The sequence below is a fragment of the Panthera tigris genome, chromosome C1 (assembly GCF_018350195.1).
Source record: "Panthera tigris isolate Pti1 chromosome C1, P.tigris_Pti1_mat1.1, whole genome shotgun sequence".
Lineage (NCBI taxonomy): Eukaryota > Metazoa > Chordata > Mammalia > Carnivora > Felidae > Panthera > Panthera tigris.
The window spans coordinates 6,313,135-6,335,747 of record NC_056667.1 but is presented as its reverse complement, the minus strand read 5'-3'; the positions used below and the strand labels follow the sequence as shown (position 1 = coordinate 6,335,747).

Below are 22,613 nucleotides of genomic sequence, written 5' to 3'. Positions count from 1 at the left end.
TGCGCAGTGAGGAAGAACCGCCGTCGGGAAGGCTGTGCCTGCCGTCGGGGAAGGCGGGGGCGGGGGGCACCCTCTTGCTGAGCTAAACCCCAGACGTTGAATTTAGAAAGAAGGGGAAAGAAGACGCACGTCGGGACTCCTGAAAGGGTTATTCTGTGTCGGGCTGGCTGTAAAAAAAAAACAGGCTATTGGCTGTGACTTGGCGGCCAAAGTACAGCCAGAATGTTTCTGTCTCCATTCAGAGCACTTGTTAGTCTGGCGGAAAGGAAGTAAAGGGCAAGCCGCACTTTCAGGGCCAGGATGGAGCAGGTTCCGGCCAAGAAGGAAAGGGTAAGCGGGGGCCCCCCGGGGAAGGAGCTTAGAACAGTCTGCTCAGCGTTGCTGGAGGGGTAGGGGGGTGGACCATTGGAGGGAACCTGCCCCTCAGAGTTCACTTGCACAGGGACTAGCGGCCAGCTTTAGAGACATTTCAGTTTAGAGATTGTTTGGGGATCGTTCTACTGGAACAGCCTTGAAAAGCCCCCGTCACCAAATGGAAGGGACGCAAAGAGTTAATTTGTCCCAACTGCCTTACCCTTAAAAGTTGGAGGTGAAGGGATTCTGAAACCAGCAGCAAAAGCCCTTGTACATGGTTTGTGGCTTTTTTTTTTTTTTAACGTTTATTTATTTTTGAGACAGCGCGCGAGCAGGGGAGGGGCAGAGAGAGAGGGAAACACTGAATCCGAAGCAGGCTCCAGGCTCTGAGCTGTCAGCACAGAGCCCCACGCGAGGCTCGAACCCGTGAACTGCGAGATCGTGACCTGAGCTGGTCAGAGGCTTGACCGACTGAGCCACCCAGGCGGCCCTGATTTTGGATTTCTTTTGATTTGGGCTTCAGAAGGTTTTCACTGGGCTTTTCAGCAAGTCGCACGGCTGGGCCAGCGTGGGAAGAAGGTGGGCTCGGAAAAGACCGTGCAAGACCCGAATCGAATTCAAATCTGCAGTGGAGATTCCCTTGTTTCAGAGACAGATTTTTCTGGACCTCGTTCCACCCCCGCCCCCAGCCCAGCACCGCCCCACTCCCTCCTCGATTGACGAAAATGCATAACGACAGAAAGATAATAGGAATGTATTATGAATGCTTTGAAAGGATTTGTGTCTTATTCATCACAGCAGCATTTGCTTGTATTTATGGAGGCAGAGGCACATATTTGTGCAAGTTATTATTTAATCCGTCCTGGACGGAAGACCGTGTCCACAGGCAGGTCAGGAGCACGCCCTGAAGCTTGTAGGTTCCGAGCGTGTTTGGGAGATGGTTTCATTCCCGTTCCATCCTATTCTAGCTGTGGGAACTTGGGCAAGTTATTTCGCTGTTCCGTGCCTCAGTGTTCTCATCTGCGAAATGGGGATAATAACCATACCACCTCATAGGGCTGCGGGAACAGTGAAATGGGGTAATGCATGTAAATTACCCGGCCCATAGTGATTCCCCCATAAATGTTATTGCTTTCGATCATCCTTTCGAGCAGGGCGCTAATGACATTTGACGCCGGATGATTCTGTGCTACGGGGGACGGGCCTGCGTAAGGCAGGATTTTCAGCAGCATCCCTGGTCTCCACTCGTTAGATGCCAGGAGTGCTCTTGTCCCGTGAGAGAGAGAGCTTTCGAGGTTACTGAGTGCCTTCGCGTGGACCTTGGTGGACTCTCGGGGCAACTAAGAAAGTGTTAGACCTCTCAGGCGCGGTGCCCCTCTATTTTATAGGAAAGGGGCTATGAGGGAACACGGCCGGAGGGGCTTGGGAGTCAGGAGAGACCCTGGTGTGATCTGTGCCCTCTCCGCAAAGAGAGGTGCACTGCCTGACGGTCCCCCCACGTGAGGCTGCAGAAAAACAGAAATGCCCCTGCATCGTGGGCCCTGAAAAGCAGCAATCCATCTTGAAAGGAAATGGTTAAAACGGTCACATGCAAAAGGTCGGGGCTGATTATAGCCACCTGCCCCCTGGGAGGAAGGAAGCCCCTCCAGTGTCAGGGGGGATGAAAGTGTCCCCTTCCCGGCTGCCTGAGGGCAGACCTGACCCTTTGGACAAAAGCCAGGACGCGTGCTGGGTTTCCTGAGAATCCTGATGGCTGCTTGCAAGAACCCGCAGATCTTTAAGTGAAGTCCAGGGGGGATTCAGGAGCCCGGGGAAGCCTGCAGAAAGCTGGCGCTATGCGGGCTGGGCTGGGGGGTGGGGGGCGGGGTACAGCTTTCTGTACCCTCCCCCCCCCATTGGCTGTGTGACCATGACCTCAGTGGCCTTTGGGTTCCTCATATGTAAAGAGAAAAAACCAGAATCTGACCAATGTGCATCAAGGACTTTCTGCGCAGAAAAAGTACTCTTGGCCTGGAGGGGGGAACAAATAGATAAGGAAGAAAAATATGCCAAGTGTTTTAGAAACGGAAAACATGTCCTTTCTTTTTTTTTTTAAGTTTATTTATTTATTTAATTTATTTTAATAGTTTAAGAATATTTTTAATGTTATTTCTGATAGAGAGAGAGAGAGAAGATCCAAAGCAGGCTCCATGCAGACAGCAGAGAGCCTGATATGGGGCTCGAACTCACGAAAAGTGTGATCGTGACCTGAGCTGAAGTCGGAAACTTAACTGACTGAGCCACCCAAGTGCCCGAAGTTTATTTATCTATTTTTGAGAGAGACAGAGCAAGCGCATGGGGGAGAGGGGCTGAGAGAGACAGAGAGAGAGAGAGAGAGAGAGACAGAGGGAGAGAATCCCAAGCAAGCTCCATGCTGTAAGCACAGAGCCCAATGTTGGGCTCGAACTCACCATCCATGAGACCATGACCCGAGCTGATCTCAAGAGTCAGACGCCTAACTGACTGAACTTCCCAGGCGCCCTGTAAACACATCCTTGTGGGCACGTGCCTCCATCAACAACACATCTAGCATCATAGGAACTTCCCTCTGGTTCTATCATTGTTCATAATAATGATAGCAAACCTGTGGGTGGCACTTTCTACAAGCCAGGCGGGGCTCCAAGTGGTTTTCTTAGAACTCATTTCCTTAGAACTCCTTCATTCTTCACCTCAGTCCTATGCGGGAGGGAGTATCATTGTCCCCAATTTACAGGTGAAGGAGCTGAGACACAGAAGTTCAGTGACCGGCCCGAGGCCACACGGCCAGCCGCGGGAGCACAGGACCTGATGATCCCAGGCTCTCGGGCTGCCCCCACTGTGCTCTAAACCACCACAGCCACAGGACAAGGCACCTCTCCTCTGTCCCCTCACCACCGAAGCCCCACTTTCTGTTTGAACTTTGGGATCAGGAGTGTGAGAAAGTGGCTCAAAGAGTTAATAATTCATAGGAGCTAACTTTTCTGGAGATGCTTGCGTTCTAACAGAGATTACTGAACGGATCTTGGAAGGAAATCCCCAAGGGACCCCGTTTGGGCAGGGCTCCCTTTCTCAGTGGCCTTGAATGACACTGTGCCCCGGGAGGACCGGCCTCGAAGGTGGCTATTTTATTCTCAAAAAGGTACTCAGCATTATGGAACAGGAAGCCAGCTCACTATGGGCGTGAGGAATGTGGGATTTCTCCAGAAAGCAGAGCTGAGTCATGGCTCCCCTTGGCCTCTGAGGAGACCCCCCCCCCCAACCCCCGGCTCATGTCTGAAGGCCACCGGGCCATGCGTCATTTTTACAGGCTGCTGGGGGACCTGGAATCCTTTGCTCTCCCTCATGCCCTAATCTAACCCAGTGCTAAGTCTTTTTTTTTTTCCCTCCCTCCTGGAAAGTAAAAAAGAAGAAGAAAGAAAGCTTAAACCCTGGCTTTCTTTTCCACGCCTTTAAATATAGTCCCTTTGCTGAGACTAGGGAGGGGGCGCTGTGTTTTTTTTTCTTTGTAGAGCTCACTACAGTTACACTTAGTATGGTAAAGTTACAGTTCATTTAAATTATTCAATTATTATGTACTTTTGTATTTTTATTTTTTCCTTTTTAGAAAAGTGTTTATTTTGAGAGAGAGAGAGAATGAATGCCAGTGGGGGAGGGGTGGAGAAAGGGAGACAGAAAGAGCATCCCAATCAGGTTCTGCACCCACTCGTGCAAAGCCCCCTGTGGGGCTCAATCCCATGAACCACGAGACCATGACCTGTGCTGAAACTAAGTGTCGGACACGGGGGGCCCCCCGGGTGGCTCAGTCGGTTGAGCGTCCGACTTCGGCTCAGGTCATGATCTTGCAGTTCATGAGTTCAAGCCCCACGTCGGGCTCTGTGCTGACAGCTCGGAGCCTGGAGCCTGCTTCGGATTCTGTGGCTTCCTCCCTCTCTGTCCCTCCCCCACTCACGCTCTCTCTCTCTCTCTCAAAAATAAAGAAAGATTAAAAATTATTTTTTAAAAAGAGTCGGACACTTAGCCAAATGAGCCACTCGGGCACCCCAGTTTATTTTATTTATTTAAAAAATTTTTTATTTTAACTTTTTTTTAATGTTTATTTATCTTTGAGAGAGAAAGAGAGAGAGAGAGAGTGCATGCGTGTGTGCTAGTGGGGGAGGGGCAGAGAGAGAGGGAGACACAGAATCCGAAGCAGGCTCCAGGCTCTGAGCCATCAGCACAGAGCCCTATGCAGGGCTCGACCTCAGGAACCATGAGATCATGACCTGAGCCGAAGTCGGACGCTTTACCAACTGAGTCACCCAGGCGCCCCAGTTTTTTTTTTATTTTAGAGAGAGTGAGAGCAGAGGAGAGGGGCAGAGGGAGAGAGAATCTTAAGCAGATTGCACGTCAGCACAGAGCCTGACGCGGGGCTCGATCCCACAACCGTGGGATCATGGCCTGAGCCTAAATCGAGAGTCGGGCACTCAACCCACTGAGCCACCCGGCCGCCCCTATTATGTATTTTTTTAAACGTCTGCCTTCCGCATTGGACCCTGGTGTTGGAGGGCAGCTGATCTGCTCACCAGACTGGCGTGGCACCTGGACTACGGTCAGCTGTCAACCACTTTGTTTAATGAACGAAGGCATTCGGACCGGCAAGGTCAGTGAGAACCTCCCGGAATGGCTTTGCTGTTTCCGCAGAGGGGAACCCCTTGACCCGTACGGGTCTGTAGAATGTGGCCGCGTCTTGAACTCGAGGAGGAAGATGGACCTTAGATGTTAAACTGTAGGCTCTGTGCTTAGAGATTCTATCTGCGACCCGCGTTCCTCCTGGTCACGTTCACTGGGACCCCACGGAGGCAGTCGGGCCGCGGACTGTCCACGGTGCCCGCCAGCATCCCCCATTCTGGGGCACCAGCCAGCCCCCCGGCAGCGCTTGGCCAAGGACTCCAGACCGTAGGACCCATCGAGGTGGGAAGTGGCCGAGAGTTGCGCTTGGCAGAATGAGGGAAGCCTGTTGTATTTCTAGTTCATCGTTTACCTGGAAGAGAATTAAAGAGGAAAACTGTTTATCAATTTTCTCCTTCCTTCTCTCCTCCTCCCTCCCTCCCTCCCTCCCTTTCTTTCTCTTCTTCCTCCCTCCCTCCCTCCCTCCCTTTCTTTCTCTTCTTCCTTCCTTCCTCCCTTTCTTCTTCCCTCCCTCCCCTCCTTCCTCCCTCCCTCCCTTCCTCCCTCCCTTCCCCCCTCCCTTCCTCCCTCCCTTTCTTTCTTTCTCTTCTTCCTCCCTCCCTCCCTCCCTCCCTTTCTTTCTTTCTCTTCTTCCTTCCTTCCTTCCTCCCTTCCTCCCTCCCTCCCTTCCTCCCTCCCTCCCTCTCTCCCTTTCTTTCCTTCTCTTCTTCCTTCCTTCCTTCCTTCCTCCCTTCCTCCCTCCCTCCCTCCCTTCCCCCCTCCCTCTCTCCCTTTCTTTCCTTCTCTTCTTCCTTCCTCCCTCCCTCCCTTCCCCCCTCCCTCCCTCCCTCCCTTTCTTTCCTTCTCTTCTTCCTTCCTCCCTCCCTTCCTCCCTCCTTCCCCCCCTTTCTTTCTTTCTCTTCTTCCTTCCTTCCTCCCTCTTCTTCCTTCCTTCCTCCCTTCCTCCCTCCCTGCCACAAAATCAAACAATAGAACAGTCATAGGGGAGTGGTCTTTGTTTTGTTCTCCACTGTATCCCCAGCACTTAGAACCCTGTCTGGATGCTCCACATGTTGAAGTGAGTGAGTGTCCAGAGCGCTCTGTCCTGCGTCTCCGGTGGGGGGGTTGCGCGTGGATGTGCCTACTTGCGCACCCCCTGCTTTTAGAAGTCACAGGACAGAGCGGCAGAAGCCCTGGAACCCGCTTTCTCTCCTGGGTGCCATCGCCCCCACTTTTGTCACCTGTGCCCCACGCCGGCTCCGGGAGATGGTGGGGACTAAGGGAGACTGGAAACCAGAGCCCATGGCTCTTACCTGGCTTACCAGAAACTTTCTGCTGAATTAACCGTCTTTTAAAATGTTTATTAGAGGGCGCGAGTGAGCAGGGGAGGGGGCAGAGAGAGAGAGAGAGAGAGAGAATCCCACACAGGCTCCGCGCTGGCAGACCTCAGTCCCATAGTCCCTGAGACCCCGGCCTGAGCCAAAATCGAGTCAGGTGCTTAACGGACTGAGCCACCCAGGCGCTCCTGAATTAGCCATTCCTCAATCCATTTGGTGGGGGGAGGAGGAGGGTGAGGTTTCATTTATTGGGGGCTCCTGCTGTGCAGAGGGCTAACCAGCTCGGGCTCCCCAGAGCACCACAACAAGGCAGGAATGACCACCGGCTCTCTGCCTGCCCTGGTCCTCACTTACCCCTCTGCAGAGCTGGTACCCTCTTTGGATTAGGCGGGGAGGCCACCCAGAGGAAGACCTGAGGCCCTGCCCTGCCGGTGGCGGGGAGGGCACGTGTCCCCTGGACTGGGCCTCCGTGGGAATACGTGCGTGAAGGTGCTTCAGCGGCCGCCTCCGAGAGCCCCATCCAGGCCCCAGTCAGTGGATTCACCTCCATGGCTAACCGCTCTCGTAATTACACCTTGCGACGGCTCTGAGGGAGTGTTATGACCCTCCTTTGGAAGATGAGGAAACTGAAGACTATAGCGATGAAGCTGGAAAGTGGCAGTGGACACGTGCGAGAAGAAACCTGTAGATTCCAAGAGAAAAGCTTTTTTCACTTCGATTTTTCTCTGGCTTTCCATGACTTTGCTAATGACCTTCCTCTGGTCGTCGAAAAGATTGCCTTCTGTGCGTATTCAGTTTCCTCGTGGGTGAAAGGGGAATGTTAGCACAGAATGCATGTGTGTGAGAGGCCCCAGAAATCTGTATTTAAATGTTTTCCCCGGGCGCCTGGGTGGCTCAGTCGGTTAAGCGTCAGCTGTCGATTTCAGCTCAGGTCATGGTCTCATCCTTTTGTGACCTCGAACCCCATGTCGGGCTCTGTGCTGACAGCGTAGAGCCTGCTTGGGATTCTCTCTCTCTCTCCCTCTGTCTCTCTCAAAATAAATAAATAAACTTAAAAAAATATAGATTTTCTCACCCTGTCTTTCATCTGTTACAGCAAAAGTCCAAAGGCTAAAGGAAGTTAATCAGAAGCCCTAAATAAACGATGAAAACTTTCCCATTCTGGGGCACCCGGGTGGCTCAGTCGGGTAAGCGTCCGAATTCGGCTCAGGTCATGATCTCTCGGTTCATGAGTTCAAGCCCCGTGTCGGACTCTGTGCTGACAGCCTGGAGCCTCTTTCAGATTCTAGGTCTCCCTCTCTCCGCCGCTCCCCCACTCATCCCTTTGTCTCTCTCTCTCTCTCTTTCAAAAGTAAATAAACATTAAAAAAAATTTTTTTCCCATCCTCTCCTCTCCAATTTTTAGGGGACTTTGTGTTTAAGGCAGTACTGAGTGCATTTGCTACAGTCAGCAAATACAGCCACACGTCAGGAATGTTAAGGAAACAATTCGGACATTACAGTGTTGGAGGAAATGACCCTTCCGGGTCTTTCTGACCTAGCGATTCTCATCCCCCCACCCCCTTCCGGCCAAACAGTGGGACATGTATAGTGCCTGGAGAACTCTGGGTTGTCGCAGGTAGGGGAGGGATGGCCCTCCAGTGCATATAGGACAGCCTCCCAGGGCAAAGAATTACCTGGCCCTAAGTGTTGGGGTTGAGGGAATCTTTTTTTTTTTTAAGGTTATTTATTTATTTTGAGAGAGAGAGAGAGAGAGAAAGCACTGGCAGGGGAGGGGCAGAGAGAGCGAGAATCCCAAGCAGGCCCCGCACCGTCAGCGCAGAGCCCGACGCGGGGCCCGAACTCACGTGAGCCTGAGCCAACGTCAGACCCTTAACCAACTGAGCCTCCCAGGAACCTGGAGGGAAGCTTTTCTGCCAGGTTAGATAGTAGAGAGTAGGCACAGGGCGCCCTCGAAAGACTCAGGATCTTCGGATTCTCTCCCGTCCTTCTAGAAGACTTCAGGGTAAAGTAGGGGTTCTCATGAACCGCAGCTGCTTTCTGTGACCTAAGTCAGGGTCTCTCCTCCCGCAGAGGCTGACGCTTGTGCTTGGCCTGGCGACGCTGATTGCTGCCTTTGGGTCATCCTTCCAGTATGGGTACAACGTGGCCGTCATTAACTCCCCTGCCCAGGTAGGTCGTTGGGGTGCATGAGACACGCCCCCCACCCCCTGTAAACGGGAGGGGGTTTTGGAGCAGCCACCAAGGTGGTAGTGAGTGCACACTGGTGCACACAGTGGGTCTTCAGGTAACAGGGACGCACGGCCCAGGGCCTTGGGGATGAACCCGGCCCCGGCCTCAGCTTCTCACCTGGCTGGGTGCCCCGGGGTTGGCCTCGGGGGTGCGGCTGGGGGCTCTGGTCTTCTGCGGCCTCGTGCTCCCCCGACGAGTCTGGAGGGTCAGGGGTCATGCAAAGGACCGGAGGACTGGAGTTAACAACATCCTGGGCCGCGTGCACATCGGAGGCCCGGACAGCCCTCCCCGCGGGCGCCCCTGCTAATTGCTTGGTCCCTACTCCCTTTCTTCCCCCGACTGGTGTTGGCGTCTTGGGCCCTGGTCATCCAGCGGGCGGCCTGACCGCGTAGGCGCTTCCGTCTGCGAAGCCGGGTCCAGGCACACGGGCGCTCTGCTCTGCTTTTGTTCTGCAGTTCATGAAAACGTTTTACAACAAGACCTACTATGAGCGGAACAATGACTACATGGACGAGTTTGCCTTGACGTTGCTGTGGTCTGTTTCCGTGTCCATGTTTCCCTTCGGAGGCTTCGTCGGGTCCCTCATGGTCGGCCCCCTGGTGAATAACTTTGGCAGGTAAGGAAAGGTGCGTTTCCAACTCCTGTAGCTCCCAGACCCCATCGGTTTAAAACGCAGGCCTCAAGCTGAAATCGTCTGTTTGTAAAACTAGGTACTAACCGCTGTGATGATTGCTGATGTCTCACATGGTCTTAAGGAGACCAGATGTTGACCTGGGGACGCAGCAGGGTCTCGGGGCGACAAGTGGGAGCGATGGGTGTCAGAATCCCGGGGCAGACCCAGAAAGACCAGAAAGTGCTTGGGAGGTCAGAACTCCCTCTCTCTGTTCTCTTGCCCTACGGGTCTTTTCCTTACCAGAAACCAAAACCAAGTTCTGCCCTCCTCGTTTGTTTTTTGTTTTTGCCTTTATTTTATTTTTTTAAAGATTTTTTTAAAGTTTATTTACTTTGAAAGAGAGGGTGTACGTGAGTGGGAGCGGAGGAGGGGCAGAGAGAGAGAGAGGGAGAAAGAGAATCCCAAGCAGGCTCTGTGCTGTCAGCACGGACGCGGGGCTCGAACTCACAGATCGTGAGATCGTGACCTGAGCCAAAACCAAGGGTCAGGCGCTTACCGACTGAGCCACCCAGGCATCCCCTCCCTTTTTTATTTGCCTTTAAAAGAGTCAAACACCAGATAATATGGCCAAGGTGTCAATCCTGATGTAGATCATAAGTGTTCTTAAGCCCTGCCTCCCAAACTAACACAAACTCACTACTCTGTTCTTTCACCTTTGGATCAAGTAATAGGCTAAATTGGGTCCAAATTAAATGCCTGTAAAACCCTGAAATGGCTGAGATTAATGTCAGGCACTCGACTGTGAAATCCTGTAGACCCAGGACACCTCTCACTGTGAGTGTTCTGGATGTCAAGGGCTGAGCTTGTATCTTTGCCCCCAGTTCCAGAAACATTAGAGATTCTCGTTCCGTAGTTGATTCCAAAAAAGGTCCTTAAGACATCACACCCCCTTGTGTAAATTCCATGGGCATGAGAGAGAGGCCTTGTTATGAACACTATTAAAGAGCTCCTCCCCACCAGCCCTTTCCCTGAGCACACAGACGCCGGCCAGGTAAGATCTCTTCTCACCACAGATCTTGCTAGGTTGAGAATCAAGGCCAGAACCCAGTGCCTTCTCCAGTATTTTTCAACAAGAGTCTGAAACTAGCAACATACAACCTCTGGTTTGGGAATCTAAGATCCTAAGGCCTTCCTGGAAGGTTGGTGTTGAACTCAACAGTTCTCCCTAGGGGCCCCGGGGACCAGGACATCAAATGAGGTCACAGATCTGCAGGACAAGTCTCCTCTGAGTGAAGGACTTACCGTTTTGGTCCACGGAGGCAACGGACAGTCACTTGTCCAGCTTTCTGCTTTGGAATGTGATAAGTTTTTGGGGCGCCTGGGGGGCTCAGTCAGTTGAGCATCTGACTTGGGCTCAGGTCATGACCTCTTGGTTCGTGAGTTCGAGCCCCGCGTCGGGCTCTGGGCTGACAGCTCGGAGCCTGGAGCCTGCTTCGGATTCTGTGTCTCCCTCTCTCTCTGCCCCTCCCCTGCTCGCACTCTATCTCTCTAAAAAATAAACATTAAAAAAAAAAAAAAAGAATGTGATGAATGTGGTTTTCTGAAGAACCTGTTCCTGAAATAGCCGTAGCAACTAACTGTTGACTGATGGGTTGACTTCAGGGTTATTAATTCCCCTAATCCCTACAAAAGCCCCATCATCTCCTTTTTCAAAATGAGAAAACAAGGCACAGAGAGATGCTGTAACTTACCCAAGATTATACAGCTGGGAGGAAATTTCACCCCCCTGCATGTCCCGAGTAACTGTTATTTCAGGCAAGTATCTTAATCTGTTGCTTTATTTTTAATCATATCCATAGTATCTTTTTCACACGTTCGAGTGGTCAGATTTAACTCTTGGTTACGGTTCTTGACTTTTGCGCCTGAAGACGGCCTTCCCTACCTGGAGTCCCACGGATAGCCTTCTATAGTTCTAAAAATAATGTTACAATTCTGTGTTTCGCAGGGAGATCTGGCGTTTTATCTGGTGTGGCGTTTTAACATTGAAAGATTCGCATATATGCTGTTGAATTCGATCTGCTACTATTTCGTTTAGGACTTCTCCCTCTATGTGGTCTAAGTGGGGTTGGCCTATGCGATCCTTCTAATGTCATTCCCTGATCTGGGCTGCAGGATTACACTAGAATCATGCGAGTGTATGGTTTCCGGAACCCGTCAGCGTATCGTAGCAGGCGGCCCTCTTCCTCTGCTCCCCACCGCTGACGTGCTCTGCACTGTGGTCATTGCCGTTGGCTCCCACAGAGAATGTTCCTGCCGCAGGCTGTGCACTTGACCTCCATCGGTCTCCATCACAGCGTCAAACAGCAGCAAAGGCCACTGCTGTAGCCGGGCAGACCCTTGGCGAACATCTGCAAAGACAACAGCTGAACCCTTAACCCAAACTAACTGAGATTTCGTCCTCGGCAGGAAAGGGACCTTGCTCTTCAACAACATCTTTTCCATAGTGCCTGCCGTCTTAATGGGGTGCAGCAAGGTCGCCGGGTCTTTCGAGATGATCATTTTGTCCAGACTTTTGGTGGGAATATGTGCAGGTAAATGGTGCTACATGCGACGCCTCTGTCATTCAGGATAATCGAGGAGGAGGGGGAGGCGGGGGCAGACTCCGGGGTCTGGATCGTTCTGGAACCGCTGAAGCACACAGACACGAGCTGTTCCTCTGTCCCGACGCTTCTCAGATGCAGTCAAGGGACCGAGCTTCGCTGTGATGCTTCCTGCAAAGAGAGCTGTTCTGTGAAAGACAGAAATCCAGAGTCCTGTTCGCAAGGGCACTTCCTTTCCTTTCCTTTCCTTTCCTTTCCTTTCCTTTCCTTTCCTTTCCTATCTCCGTGTTTTCCCAGCTATAGGTGGGGCCAGTGAGTGGGTGGTGCCCCTGATTAGTGAGCAGCTTTTCCTTTCCTTTTTCTCTTTTTAAGTTTATTTATTTATTTGGGGGAGGGGGAGGGGCTCCTGCCCGAAGCGGGGCTCGAACTCACAAACCGTGAGATCATGACCTGAGCCGAAACCACCAGTCAGATGCTTGACGGACGGAGCCACCCAGGTGCCCCAGCATTTTCTTTTTCTAGGCAGAGTGTAGACCGTGTCGTGTGCAGTAGGGGCAAGGGCGGTCTTCGGAAACTTGTTTCGGTGACTTATCCGTATACGTGGGTAAGAACCAGGTTGCAACGTTAAACGTGTCTCCCCATTTTTACCGTGGGTCGTGGTCAAAAACGCATGAGAAACAATCTAATGTAGGAATCCCTCCGCCCAAGAAGAGTTAATGATAGCAACCTGTCACCTTCTAGAGGGAATGTGAAGTTTGCAGAAGGATTTTTAGGGGTTCTTTTCACCTATTCCTCCAGGGTCCACCTGCTGAAGAGGGTAACGCTCACTCGCCTGAGGTCTCTGGTCTCGTAACCCCCGGAGCTGCTTTGCAAACCCTCCAGAGCTATGGCCCCCCGGGCCGCACTCTGGTGGTCGTAGAAAACTCCCCCGTGATTCCTTCCGACCGAAAAGATGTGGTTAAAGCCACGCCTGTGGCCTTCCCCCCACGTGCATTCTTTTGTAGACTGTGTTTCCCAGGGCTGGAGGGGGCAAGTGGGACACCCGCCCTCGGGGCCGTGCACCTTCAGGGCGGGCGCCCCCAAAGGGCTGCATCCTGGGCGCCTCGTCAAGCAACCCTGCACCCGGCCCTGGCATTGGCAACCAACTCTCGTTTTCTGCCTCCAAACACGGGGATGGGGTGAGCGGATGATTTGGCCTGATGTCCGCAAGCCCCTCAGCTGGCCCTCCTGGGCGGTGGGGGAGAGGGCGAGGAGCCCGGTGTCGGGGGAAATGGCAAGGAACTGCGAGGCTGGGGGACAAAAGAGGAAATCAGCCTCCCTGAAGAGAGAAGAGGTCATGTCCCGGAGGGAATGATGGGCCCCATGGCAAGCGTCGCCCTACTGCTTTCCCTGAGAGCGCCTGGACGGGTCTCTGCCGCCTTGGTCTGGCCCTGCTCCCGCCTCCCGCCTCCCCCTGCAGCGGGGCTCCGCTAATAAAGAATAGACGATTCCGGGGCCCCTGGCTGGCTCAGTTCAGCGTCCAACTCTTGACTTCGGCTCACGATCGTGGTCATGATCTCACGGTTCGTGAGTTTGAGCCCTAGCGTCAGGGTCTGCACTGTCAGCAGAGGCTGCCTGGGATTCCCTCTCTCTCATGCTCTCAAAATAAATACACTTAAAAAAAAGGAAAGAAAGAAAAAACAAACGATTCCTGGAAGTCACCGGCAGTGGACAGGTGCAGGCAGGCACTTTTCTCTTGACCGTCCAGCACCCCAGAGTTGGTTCCCACAGGGAGATATTAGGCTCCAATAGTTAACAAATCACCAAAACCCCAACCTTTACTCTTAAGCATTACTTCTAAGTCCGTGGTTCTCAAACTTTTTGGCCTCAGGATCTTCTTTTCTTTTCTTTTTTCTTTTCTTTTCTTTTCTTTCTTTCTTTCCTTTCCCTCCCCCTCCCTCTCTTTCTCTTAGGTGTTTTTATTATAGCACAGGGACAGGACCCATGGGCAGAAAGAGTTGCTGCCTCAGGACCTTTTTACACTCTTAAAATTATTGAGGGCCCCGAAGAGCTTTTGCTCGTGTGGGTTGTATTGGCCAATATCTACCATTTACAAATTGCAGCCAAGAAATGTTTTCATTTAATTCATCTAAACGGCAACAATAAGCCCGTCACACGTCTCTGTGAAAATAGGCGTATATCCTGAAACAAAGAGTTTCAGCGAGAAGGGTGGCATTGCTTCACGGGTTTGCAAAGCTCTTTAATGTCCCGCCTCATAGAAGACGGCTGGCTTCTCAGACCTGCTTCTGTGTTCTGCTGGCCGTGACCTCACACGGCGGGGAGCCTCTGGAACACTCCACCGTGTGGGCACTATACAGGGCAGTATCTCAGGATTGTTGGAAGATGGTTTTGACCTCACAGGCCCCCTGAAAAGGTGTCGGGAGTTTCCTAGGTCCTCAGATCCCCCTTGGAGAAGCGACGGAGTCATAATCCATTCGCAGTGAATTCTTGCGCACGGTTCCCGAGAAATTCTGGGCGGTGTGTGAGTCGGCAGCTGCTGCTCAGACACCCTAAAAAATAAGGGAGCAGCTGGTCCCCTACAGGGGGTGTGGTGAGAAGGGGGGCGCAGGAACAGACGTGAGCAGGACTTGAGACACAATTCACTGGCTTTTAGTCAACTTGTGTGGCCAGAAGACCAACTGCTTTCATGGAAGGAATTTCAAATGTAAAAGCTGCTTTCTCTGACTCCAGCAGCTGGGGTTGCCTGGTGGAGTTTGTTTGTCTGTTTATTTATTTATGAGAGAGGGCCTGAGGGATCAGCGAGGGGCAAAGAGAGAGAGAGGGAGAAAGAGAGAATCCCCCGCAGGCTCCGAGCTGTCAGCACAGAGCCCCCTGTGGGGCTTGAACCCATGAGCCGTGAGACCGTGACCTGAGCCGAAGTCAGATGTTTAACCGACTGAGCCACGCAGGCGCCCCACCAGTGGAGCCACTTTTAAGACAGGTTAGAGATTGCTTCCCACGGGCAGGAAGGGGACCCCGTCTCTCACAAACCTTCTGAGGTTTGCCTTTTCAATTTTGTCCCTGGTCAAGTGAAAAAGAACTTGCCGCTGAGAAGCGTCCCCTGCCCCCTGACCCCTGAGTGGTGACCATGGAGCCTGCCCCTCAAGGGCCCCTGCTTCTTCCCAGCCCTGTGGGCACTAGGCCTTCGGGGTCTCCCCCCACCCCTCCCACCAGACTTCTAAGGGCTGATATTGCTGTGACAACTGGAAAGAATTGGTGAACAGCGAACCTCTTTTAAAACACTAAGCAGATATCTTTGGGCAGAATCACAAAGCTTCAATGCTTGGCTCTCAGAAGTTTCCCTCCTAACTGGATGTCATCAAATACCCTCCTGTTACCAGCAGCTCTTAACCTCCAAGCGCCCCACACTGTTCCCGTGGCCTCCCTGTGGCCGGAGCCTTCTCAGACCCCCGTCCCTCTGAGCCCCAGCGTGAGTCGGTACAATCCCAGCAATGACCCACCTGACCTTTGTCCAAGATTCTCAGTCTCTCGGGCTTTTGGGAGAATTAAATGGGACAATATATGTGAAAGTGCTTTGGAGCCTATAAAATTAGGTTCTGCCTTTAAGAGGGTCAGATTCCGGAAAGATGAGAAAACTTAAAAGTTTAAGTATTGGGGGTTTAGAAATAGCATAGGTATTGCAGAAATCCCGGGTTGTAGTTTTTCCATGACGTGTCAGTGTGTAATGCTTACTGATAGCTAGAACGTGTGCTTCAACGTCTGTGGGCATCTCTGTGCGTCAGTTTATTATGTAACATACCTTCTCAGAAGGTGAAGCTGCTGGGCAGGGGTCCTTGGCCTTGTGTTAACAGATTCCCCTAAGGAGCCAGAGAGGAGAGGGTGCCAGACCACACCCGGGCTTTTCCTCCCTGGGACTAAGCCAGTTAGGAGGAAAGATCGGGGGGCCCAGCTGGCTCAGTCTGGTAAACGTCTGACTCTTGATTTCAGCTCAGCTCATGATTTCATGGGTTGTGGCTTCAAGCCCCGCGTTGGGCTCTGTGCTGACAGCTCAGAGCCTGGAGCCTGCTTCAGATTCTGTGCCTCCTTCTCTCTCTCTCTCTCTGTCCCTCCCCTGCTCATACTCAGAAACAAACATTAAAAAAAAAAATGAATGTGTTTGAAGACAGAGCCTGTCCCGGTCAGACTAATGTTTCCTGACGGTGTTTTCACTTCAATCCTGCCAGGTCTGTCTTCCAATGTTGTCCCTATGTACCTGGGAGAGCTGGCCCCTAAAAACCTGAGGGGGGGCCTCGGGGTGGTGCCTCAGCTCTTCATCACCATCGGCATCCTCGTGGCTCAGATCTTTGGCCTTCGGAGCCTCCTCGCGAGCGAAGAAGGTAAGCTCAAGATGCCTCTGGACCACATTCCTCTTTCTGCCTGGACGTTTCTGTGGGCTGCTCTTTTCTCTCCAGTCGTGTCCAGGCAAGTGTCCTTGGCTCACTGCCCTGGCCCCATGGTGTTGGTGTGGTATTTGCACAGAACAGGCCCCGAACAAGGTGGCGGGGCCCATGTGGCTAATATTTTCCAGTCCCTCCTAGGACACAGAGGAGGGGGCTTTAGCGTGAGCAGGAAGTGTCTTTGTCTGACTTTCTCTTGGCTTGCGTGGTGGCCAAGCGAGGGGCCCGAGGCATGGTAATGACCACCGCCAGTGTGCTTGAGGCCTCACTCGAGCCTCCCAGCATGCTGCTGCCTGGTTGGGAGGGTGGGGGGTCCTGTGCCGGTCCTACTCTGTAGACCAGGAAAGAGGGAGCCCCCTAAGGGTAAAATGGTGAGTCTCAGGGCCGGTACCCCTTCTAGACCCTGACTCTGGAGCCTCCCCACTTTCCTCGGGAGCCCAGGCCCAGCACACCATAAGTGCATGGTGACTGGTAACTGTCACTGCTTCTGCATGACCTCCCCCTTCTGGTCTCGCAATCCCCATTAATGGTAACACCAGCCAAAACATACAAAGTGCTTACGGTGGGCCAGGCACCAAGTCTTTCGATGAAGTCCATTTAATCCTCCAAATAGCCCTGTAAGGCAGGTGTTATCATTATACCCGTTTTCCAGATGCAGAACCTGAGGCATAGAGAGGTTGGACACCAGGTCCAAGGTCTCATTAGGACACAAATCCAGGTGGCTTGGGCCGGGCTCCACATGAAACGACCACTGTCTTCCTTCCAATCACGCTCGTAAGGAGCGGGGACCAGGGCAGGGGCTAAGTTCCTGTCTCCCAGTGATGTCACCTATACACCCGCAGGACCCAGGGCAGCCTCAGAGCCCCGGTGTCGGTGAAGTGCTCTCTGGTGTGCCCAGCGAGGGGGGCCTCAGAGCGGGCCCGACGGAGGGAGTAGGACCAGCCTTCCAGACGTGGGCAGACAGGGCACACCTGTGGAATCTCCCTGCCACGTTCAGGAACCGCAAATGTGTGGGTTTCATTTGTCCCTCCATCCTCTATGGAGACCATTTTGTCATCGGTGTCCTTCCTCTGGACACAGTGTGGAGGGCGGGGCTTGGCCTTATTCTCCAGCTCAACTCCTGGCACGTGCATACTGCTAGATGCTCAGAGAACAAGGAAGGAAGGAAGCCCACAAGAGAACGTTGGCACAGGAGGCAGGCGGTCATGGAGCAGAGGTTGAGAACGGGTGTCCCGGTCTTCTCGGAAAGCAGATGGAAACAGGGTCTGGGATTAGCCGGGCCCTGGATTTGGAGTCAAGGGAGGGGAGGAGATCAGGAAAAAGAGGATCCAGCCGGCAGAGCGGTGGGCAGGGCAGAAGTTGAACTCATCGCATGGCGTGTGTTCTTAGGAGGAAGCTTCAGAGGCCGAAACAAGACCTGGAAAAGATGATGTCTACACAGGAGGCTCTTCTTTGTTTATTCCTCTCCCACATCAGGAGTGAGACCCCCTGGGGGTGACGGGGCCATCGCCTTAGGTCGGAGTCCACGCCTGTATTACACTGGGTTAAGAGTCCGCAGGGGAAGGGGGAGGCCTGCTGCGGCCCTCAGCCCTGGCCTTCCCACCCCCACAGGGGCCGCCGTGCTGACGGTTACCATCATCTCATCCTTGCACCGCCCCCGCCCCCCATGGTTTTTTTTTTTTTTTTTTTTTACCACCTTTTGCAAAGATAGAGTTAATTTTCCGCTCCTGGACTTCATCCAGTTGGACCCCATTGCGTAGATCGTTGCACCGGACACTGAGTTTCGGGGATGGGCTCCCGCCGTGGTTTGTACAGACTTCTATCGTATGGCTATGCCGTGGCTTCTGTGGCCCCTCTGTGCTGTGGACGTGGCATTGCTTGTGGCTTCCGTGTCTGTGACCAGTGCCGCTCCGACCCTGCCGGACCAGGCGTCCTGGTGGCCCCGCATATTCAGGGCGCTGTGTCAGAGCACGGGACGGTGTGGGGTGTCGTCAGCTCTGTCGAGTCAGGGGACAGGGCGGCCGGCCGGGCTCCGGGGCGGGAGGGGCTGGGGAGGGGCGAAGGCAGCTCTCACCTGAGCACTGGCCTCCTTGCAGGCTGGCCGATCCTCCTCGGGGTGACCGGGGTCCCCGCGGCTCTCCAGCTCCTACTATTACCCTTTTTCCCCGAGAGCCCCCGGTACCTGCTGATTCAGAAGAAGGACGAGGTAGCTGCCCAAACCGGTAAGGCTCCACCGTGCAGGGGGCGGAGGCCGCGGCGTCTCTACTCCGGGAAGTTGGGGTCCCCTGAGCCCGCCCCCTGCTCCCCTCCCTTAGCGCTGAAGAGGCTGCGTGGCTGGGACGACGTGGGCCCCGAGATGGAGGAGATCCGGCAGGAGGACGAGGCCGAGAGGGCCGTGGGCTTCGTCTCCGTGCTGAAGCTCTTCCGCACGAGGTCCCTGCGGTGGCAGGTCATCTCCGTCATCGTCCTCATGGGCGGCCAGCAGCTGTCGGGGGTGAACGCGGTACGGGGGCCGGGGGGGGGCTGGGCGGGGCGCTGTCGTCATCACAGGGGGCCCCGAGCACCCCGCCAGCCTCTGGGGTGCCTTCCAGATCTACTACTATGCGGACCAGATCTACCTGAGCGCGGGGGTGAAGGAGAATGACGTCCAGTACGTGACAGTGGGCACCGGGGCCGTCAACGTGCTGATGACCGTCTGTGCCGTGAGTCCCCGACAGCCACCAAGGACGAGGGCATCTTGAGTGTGTGTGTGTTCGGGGTGGGGGGCGGGTCCTAGCTGAGGAAAGAGCCAGATCGGAGGTGGTGACGTGCCTCTTGGTCTCCTCATCTCCGGGCCACTTGTCAGATGACAGCCTGTCTCTCGGAAGGGGCGGGGGGGGCAGCCTGTGCCAGCCCCCAAGATGGAGACCCCCTGCCCTCCACTCTGGAAGCTTCCGCCGTGTGAGGTGGCTCTTCCCCAATCTGTCCCATGTGTGGTTACTACCTGTGCCCTGGACTGGGCAGGGCGGTGGCCTGCTGGGGGGCAGACACACGGGCAGGCGGGCACACAGCTGCCCCTTCGGAAGGGGGGTTTGGGAGACGGGCGGAGGACTTCCTGCACAGGCGACTCTAGCAGGGGTGCGGCCTCCTGTCTAGCGGGGCTGCTGAGCCTCCCTGCTTGCCCTCCGCCCCCTCCCCTGCAGGTGTTCGTGGTGGAGCTCTTGGGGCGAAGGTTCCTGCTCCTTCTGGGTTTCTCCGTCTGCTTCACGGCCTGTTGCGTGCTGACGGCGGCCCTGGCCTTGCAGGTGAGGAAGGGGGGGGGTGTGGTGGCGGCTGGAGAGCCCTGTCCGTCCGCTGAGCCCTCACTCGCATGGTAAGGAAAGTGACCAACATGATCTTTTCGCAACTACGATGAATCAGACGCCTGGGGACCATCTGTCCCCTGGGTCCCCCTGGGAGCCTCCACGTCTAAGTAGCCTGCTGCCCACTTCTGGCCGATTTCCCAGATGCATCCGGGTGGCACGGCCTGCTGGGGAGCCAGGTGCCCTCCTTGCCCGGCCCGGCCACAGCCCCTGGGGACCAAGAAGCCCCACCCAGGTCGTCTCTGCTTTGCCAGGTGTGGTCCAATGTCCTCTCCCCACAGGACACAATATCCTGGATGCCTTACGTCAGCATCGCCTGCATCATCGCCTACGTCGTGGGACACGCCCTTGGGCCGAGTATGTTCCCTAGAGCTGGCTCTCCCTGGTTTTGTCTCCTCCTTTCCTGAACCAGAAACTTCTGGCTTGGGTCCCCTGGAGAGGCTCCTTGGAGGCCTCATGCAGCCCCAGAATGGCCTCTCCCCCTGCCTTCCTGTCGCGCAGGGGTTTGCTCAGAGGGTTATTAGAGTGACCGCGCTGAAGCGGCCTTCGCCGTGTGGGTTGAAACAGGCTACCCCGTGCGATTGGCGCAGAGAGCCTTGCGGTGGTCCCGGGCCCCTTTTAGGGACATCACAGGATGTCACCTGCGGTGCCATATTCTTGCTGTTGGCCTCCTCGCGCTGCTTCTCCGCCAGCCCGGGAGTCCCGGAGACACCCCGCTCCTCGGGCCGGATGCCTCGGGCGCCCCGCGCACGGCAGGGCCTCCGGGACCCTTGGCGGGCTTGCCTGCTTCCAGAGGAGACAGCTCCTCCTTCTTCCCCCTCTGCCCCCCAAGGCCCCGTCCCCGCGGTGCTCATCACGGAGACCTTCCTGCAGTCCTCCCGGCCGGCCGCTTTCATGGTGGGGGGCAGCGTGCACTGGCTCTCCAACTTCACGGTGGGCTTGATCTTCCCGTTCGTCCAAGTGAGTGCCAGCCGCCCCGCCTCCCCCCTGCCCCCTGCACAAAATCCTCACGCGGTGAAGGGAGAGGCTTCTGGAGAAGGTGAGCCCCACTTGCCCTTCCCACAGGTGGGCCTCGGAGCCTACAGCTTCGTCATTTTCGGCGTGATCTGTCTTCTCACGACCATCTACACCTTCCTGGTGGTCCCCGAGACCAAGGCCAAGACCTTCATAGAGATCAATCAGATTTTCACCAAGATGAATAAGGTGTCAGAGGTGCGCCCGGAAAAAGAGGAACTGGAGGAATTTCCACCCTCTACTCGGGGGCAGTAACTCGAGGGAAGGAGCCTGCTGAGCGGGTCTGCGCCGGCTTCCCTCCCGGGCTTTTGTCCCGGCCAATAGCCGTGAACGTGCGGGACTAGGCGCCGTCCGGGGTGGAAGGCACCGGGGCTGTGCCGTCTGTCTCCAGATGACCGCCGTCAACCCCGAGTCACGGGGGGCAGGCGCCCCTCGCCGCGCTGGGCTAGCCGTCAGGTCCTGATAACGCCGGCTCTCACGACAAAAATCATTAGTGTGGTGGCGGGATGGAAAGAATCACATCTGGCCAGAGAAACACCTCTTCTGAAATCCGTGGGTCTTCTGGGGACCCGGAGGCCTGCGTTCAGGGGAATTCTTCCTCTTGCCCGATCCGTCTCCAGAAACACCAGTCCTGGAAAGTGTGATGTCTGAGAAGCTGCGAAGCAGGTCCCTATGGAGACTTCAATGGAGTCGGAGCTTGTTAATTCCGGATTATATTGCTGAAGGGCAGTGAATGGCATGGCCTCTGAATGCTCAATAAAACACATATGATCCCTTTTACCAAGACATGCTTCTTTCCTGTGAGCAGGTGGAAGAAGGCAGCGGGAGGGGTGTGTGTGCGGGGGTGAGGGGGTCCCTGCTCCTTTGAGCAGTTCGATCTTGCTGGAGCATCAGCCCCTTGCGAGCATGAGTTTGGCCACTTTTGCTTATCCCGGAATCCCGCTGCCTGGACCCGGCCTGGCGTACAGGAGGCCCTCAGACAGTATTTGCTGGAAGGGGAGAAGCAGGAGCTGAGATGGTGAGGCCACCTGTAGGATGTGAGATCTGCTCCCTGCTCCGGGGAGTTAGGGAGGCAGGCCCAGGGCCGGCTGGGGGTGCTTGGGACGGGAGCAGCTTTTGTGGGGGTGGAATGGGGATCCCTCAGGTGATGAGCTAAATAAATCACTTAGAGGAGAAGTAAACAGTTCGCTGCTGTGGTTGGACCACGCTGTGTCCCTGTGTGGGAAGGGGGTGCGGGAAACAGTCACGGAATTTCTCGGCACCGAGGCAGTGCAGCCGGATGTGTGAATCAAGGAACCTCTAGCCTGGGGGAGGCTGGACCTCACGTCCTTGGTCCTGCCGCTTAGTAATGGTGCAATGTGGGTACTTACTCAGCTTTTCTGTTCCTCAGCTTCCTCTTCCATTAAATGGAGCTAAGAACAAGTGTCTCACGTGGCTATGGGATTGAAATAACAGGCGCGTGGTGCTTCGATCAGCGGCTGGCCTGCATTATCTCCGCGGTTATTTTTAAGTGCTTGGGAATGAGCGTCGGTCTTGAGGACAAAAAAACTCACAGGTGAAATGCAGCGAGAGACCACTCTTCGTATACAACTGCGATTAAACAATTCAGTAAATGGATGGCAGACGGTGGGAGGTTACAGATAAGCCAAGATAAGGAGTCTAGGATGATCCACGTGATCATAAATGAGCGTTGGAGATACTGGTATGAGGTCACGTTCAGTTTGCTATAAACACGGATGGCTACAAATAGGAACACTTACAGACACGTGTATTTACACGGGTTACAAAATACAGGAGGAGGGGCACCTGGGCGGCTCAGTCGGTTAAGCGCCCGACTTCGGCTCAGGTCATGATCTCGCAGTCTGTGAGTTCGAGCTCCGCGTCGGGCTCCGTGCTGACAGCTAACATCTTCTGTCCTGAAGATAACACAGGCGTGGGGTGATCACCGAGTCTGAGGGAGTTGTGTGGCAGTAATAAGGACCCGGTGAGCCTTCGGTAGGGGGGCCAGTTGGTAAGAAACA

At 54.5% G+C, this 22,613-nt stretch overlaps 1 protein-coding gene across 1 annotated transcript; it reads left to right on the top strand.

Annotated features, from left to right (window-relative positions):
* Positions 1–204: 204 nt before the first annotated feature.
* Positions 205–20,941, top strand: LOC102951930 (solute carrier family 2, facilitated glucose transporter member 5). The gene is made up of 12 exons (XM_042996493.1): positions 205–330; positions 8,430–8,528; positions 9,044–9,204; positions 11,668–11,792; positions 16,025–16,177; positions 18,334–18,459; positions 18,553–18,740; positions 18,829–18,939; positions 19,420–19,521; positions 19,860–19,935; positions 20,411–20,538; positions 20,644–20,941. The coding sequence occupies exons 1-12, from the start codon at positions 301–303 to the stop codon at positions 20,845–20,847; spliced, it is 1,503 nt and encodes a 500-aa protein (XP_042852427.1). The 5' UTR covers positions 205–300; the 3' UTR covers positions 20,848–20,941.
* Positions 20,942–22,613: the final 1,672 nt, after the last annotated feature.

Coding starts and splice junctions, on each gene's coding strand:
- LOC102951930 (XM_042996493.1), top strand. CDS start 301: ATGGAGCAGGTTCCGGCCAAGAAGGAAAGG. Junction 19,522..19,859: donor CGGCGGCCCTGGCCTTGCAG/GTGAGGAAGGGG, acceptor CTCTCCCCACAG/GACACAATATCCTGGATGCC. Junction 19,936..20,410: donor GGGACACGCCCTTGGGCCGA/GTATGTTCCCTA, acceptor CTGCCCCCCAAG/GCCCCGTCCCCGCGGTGCTC.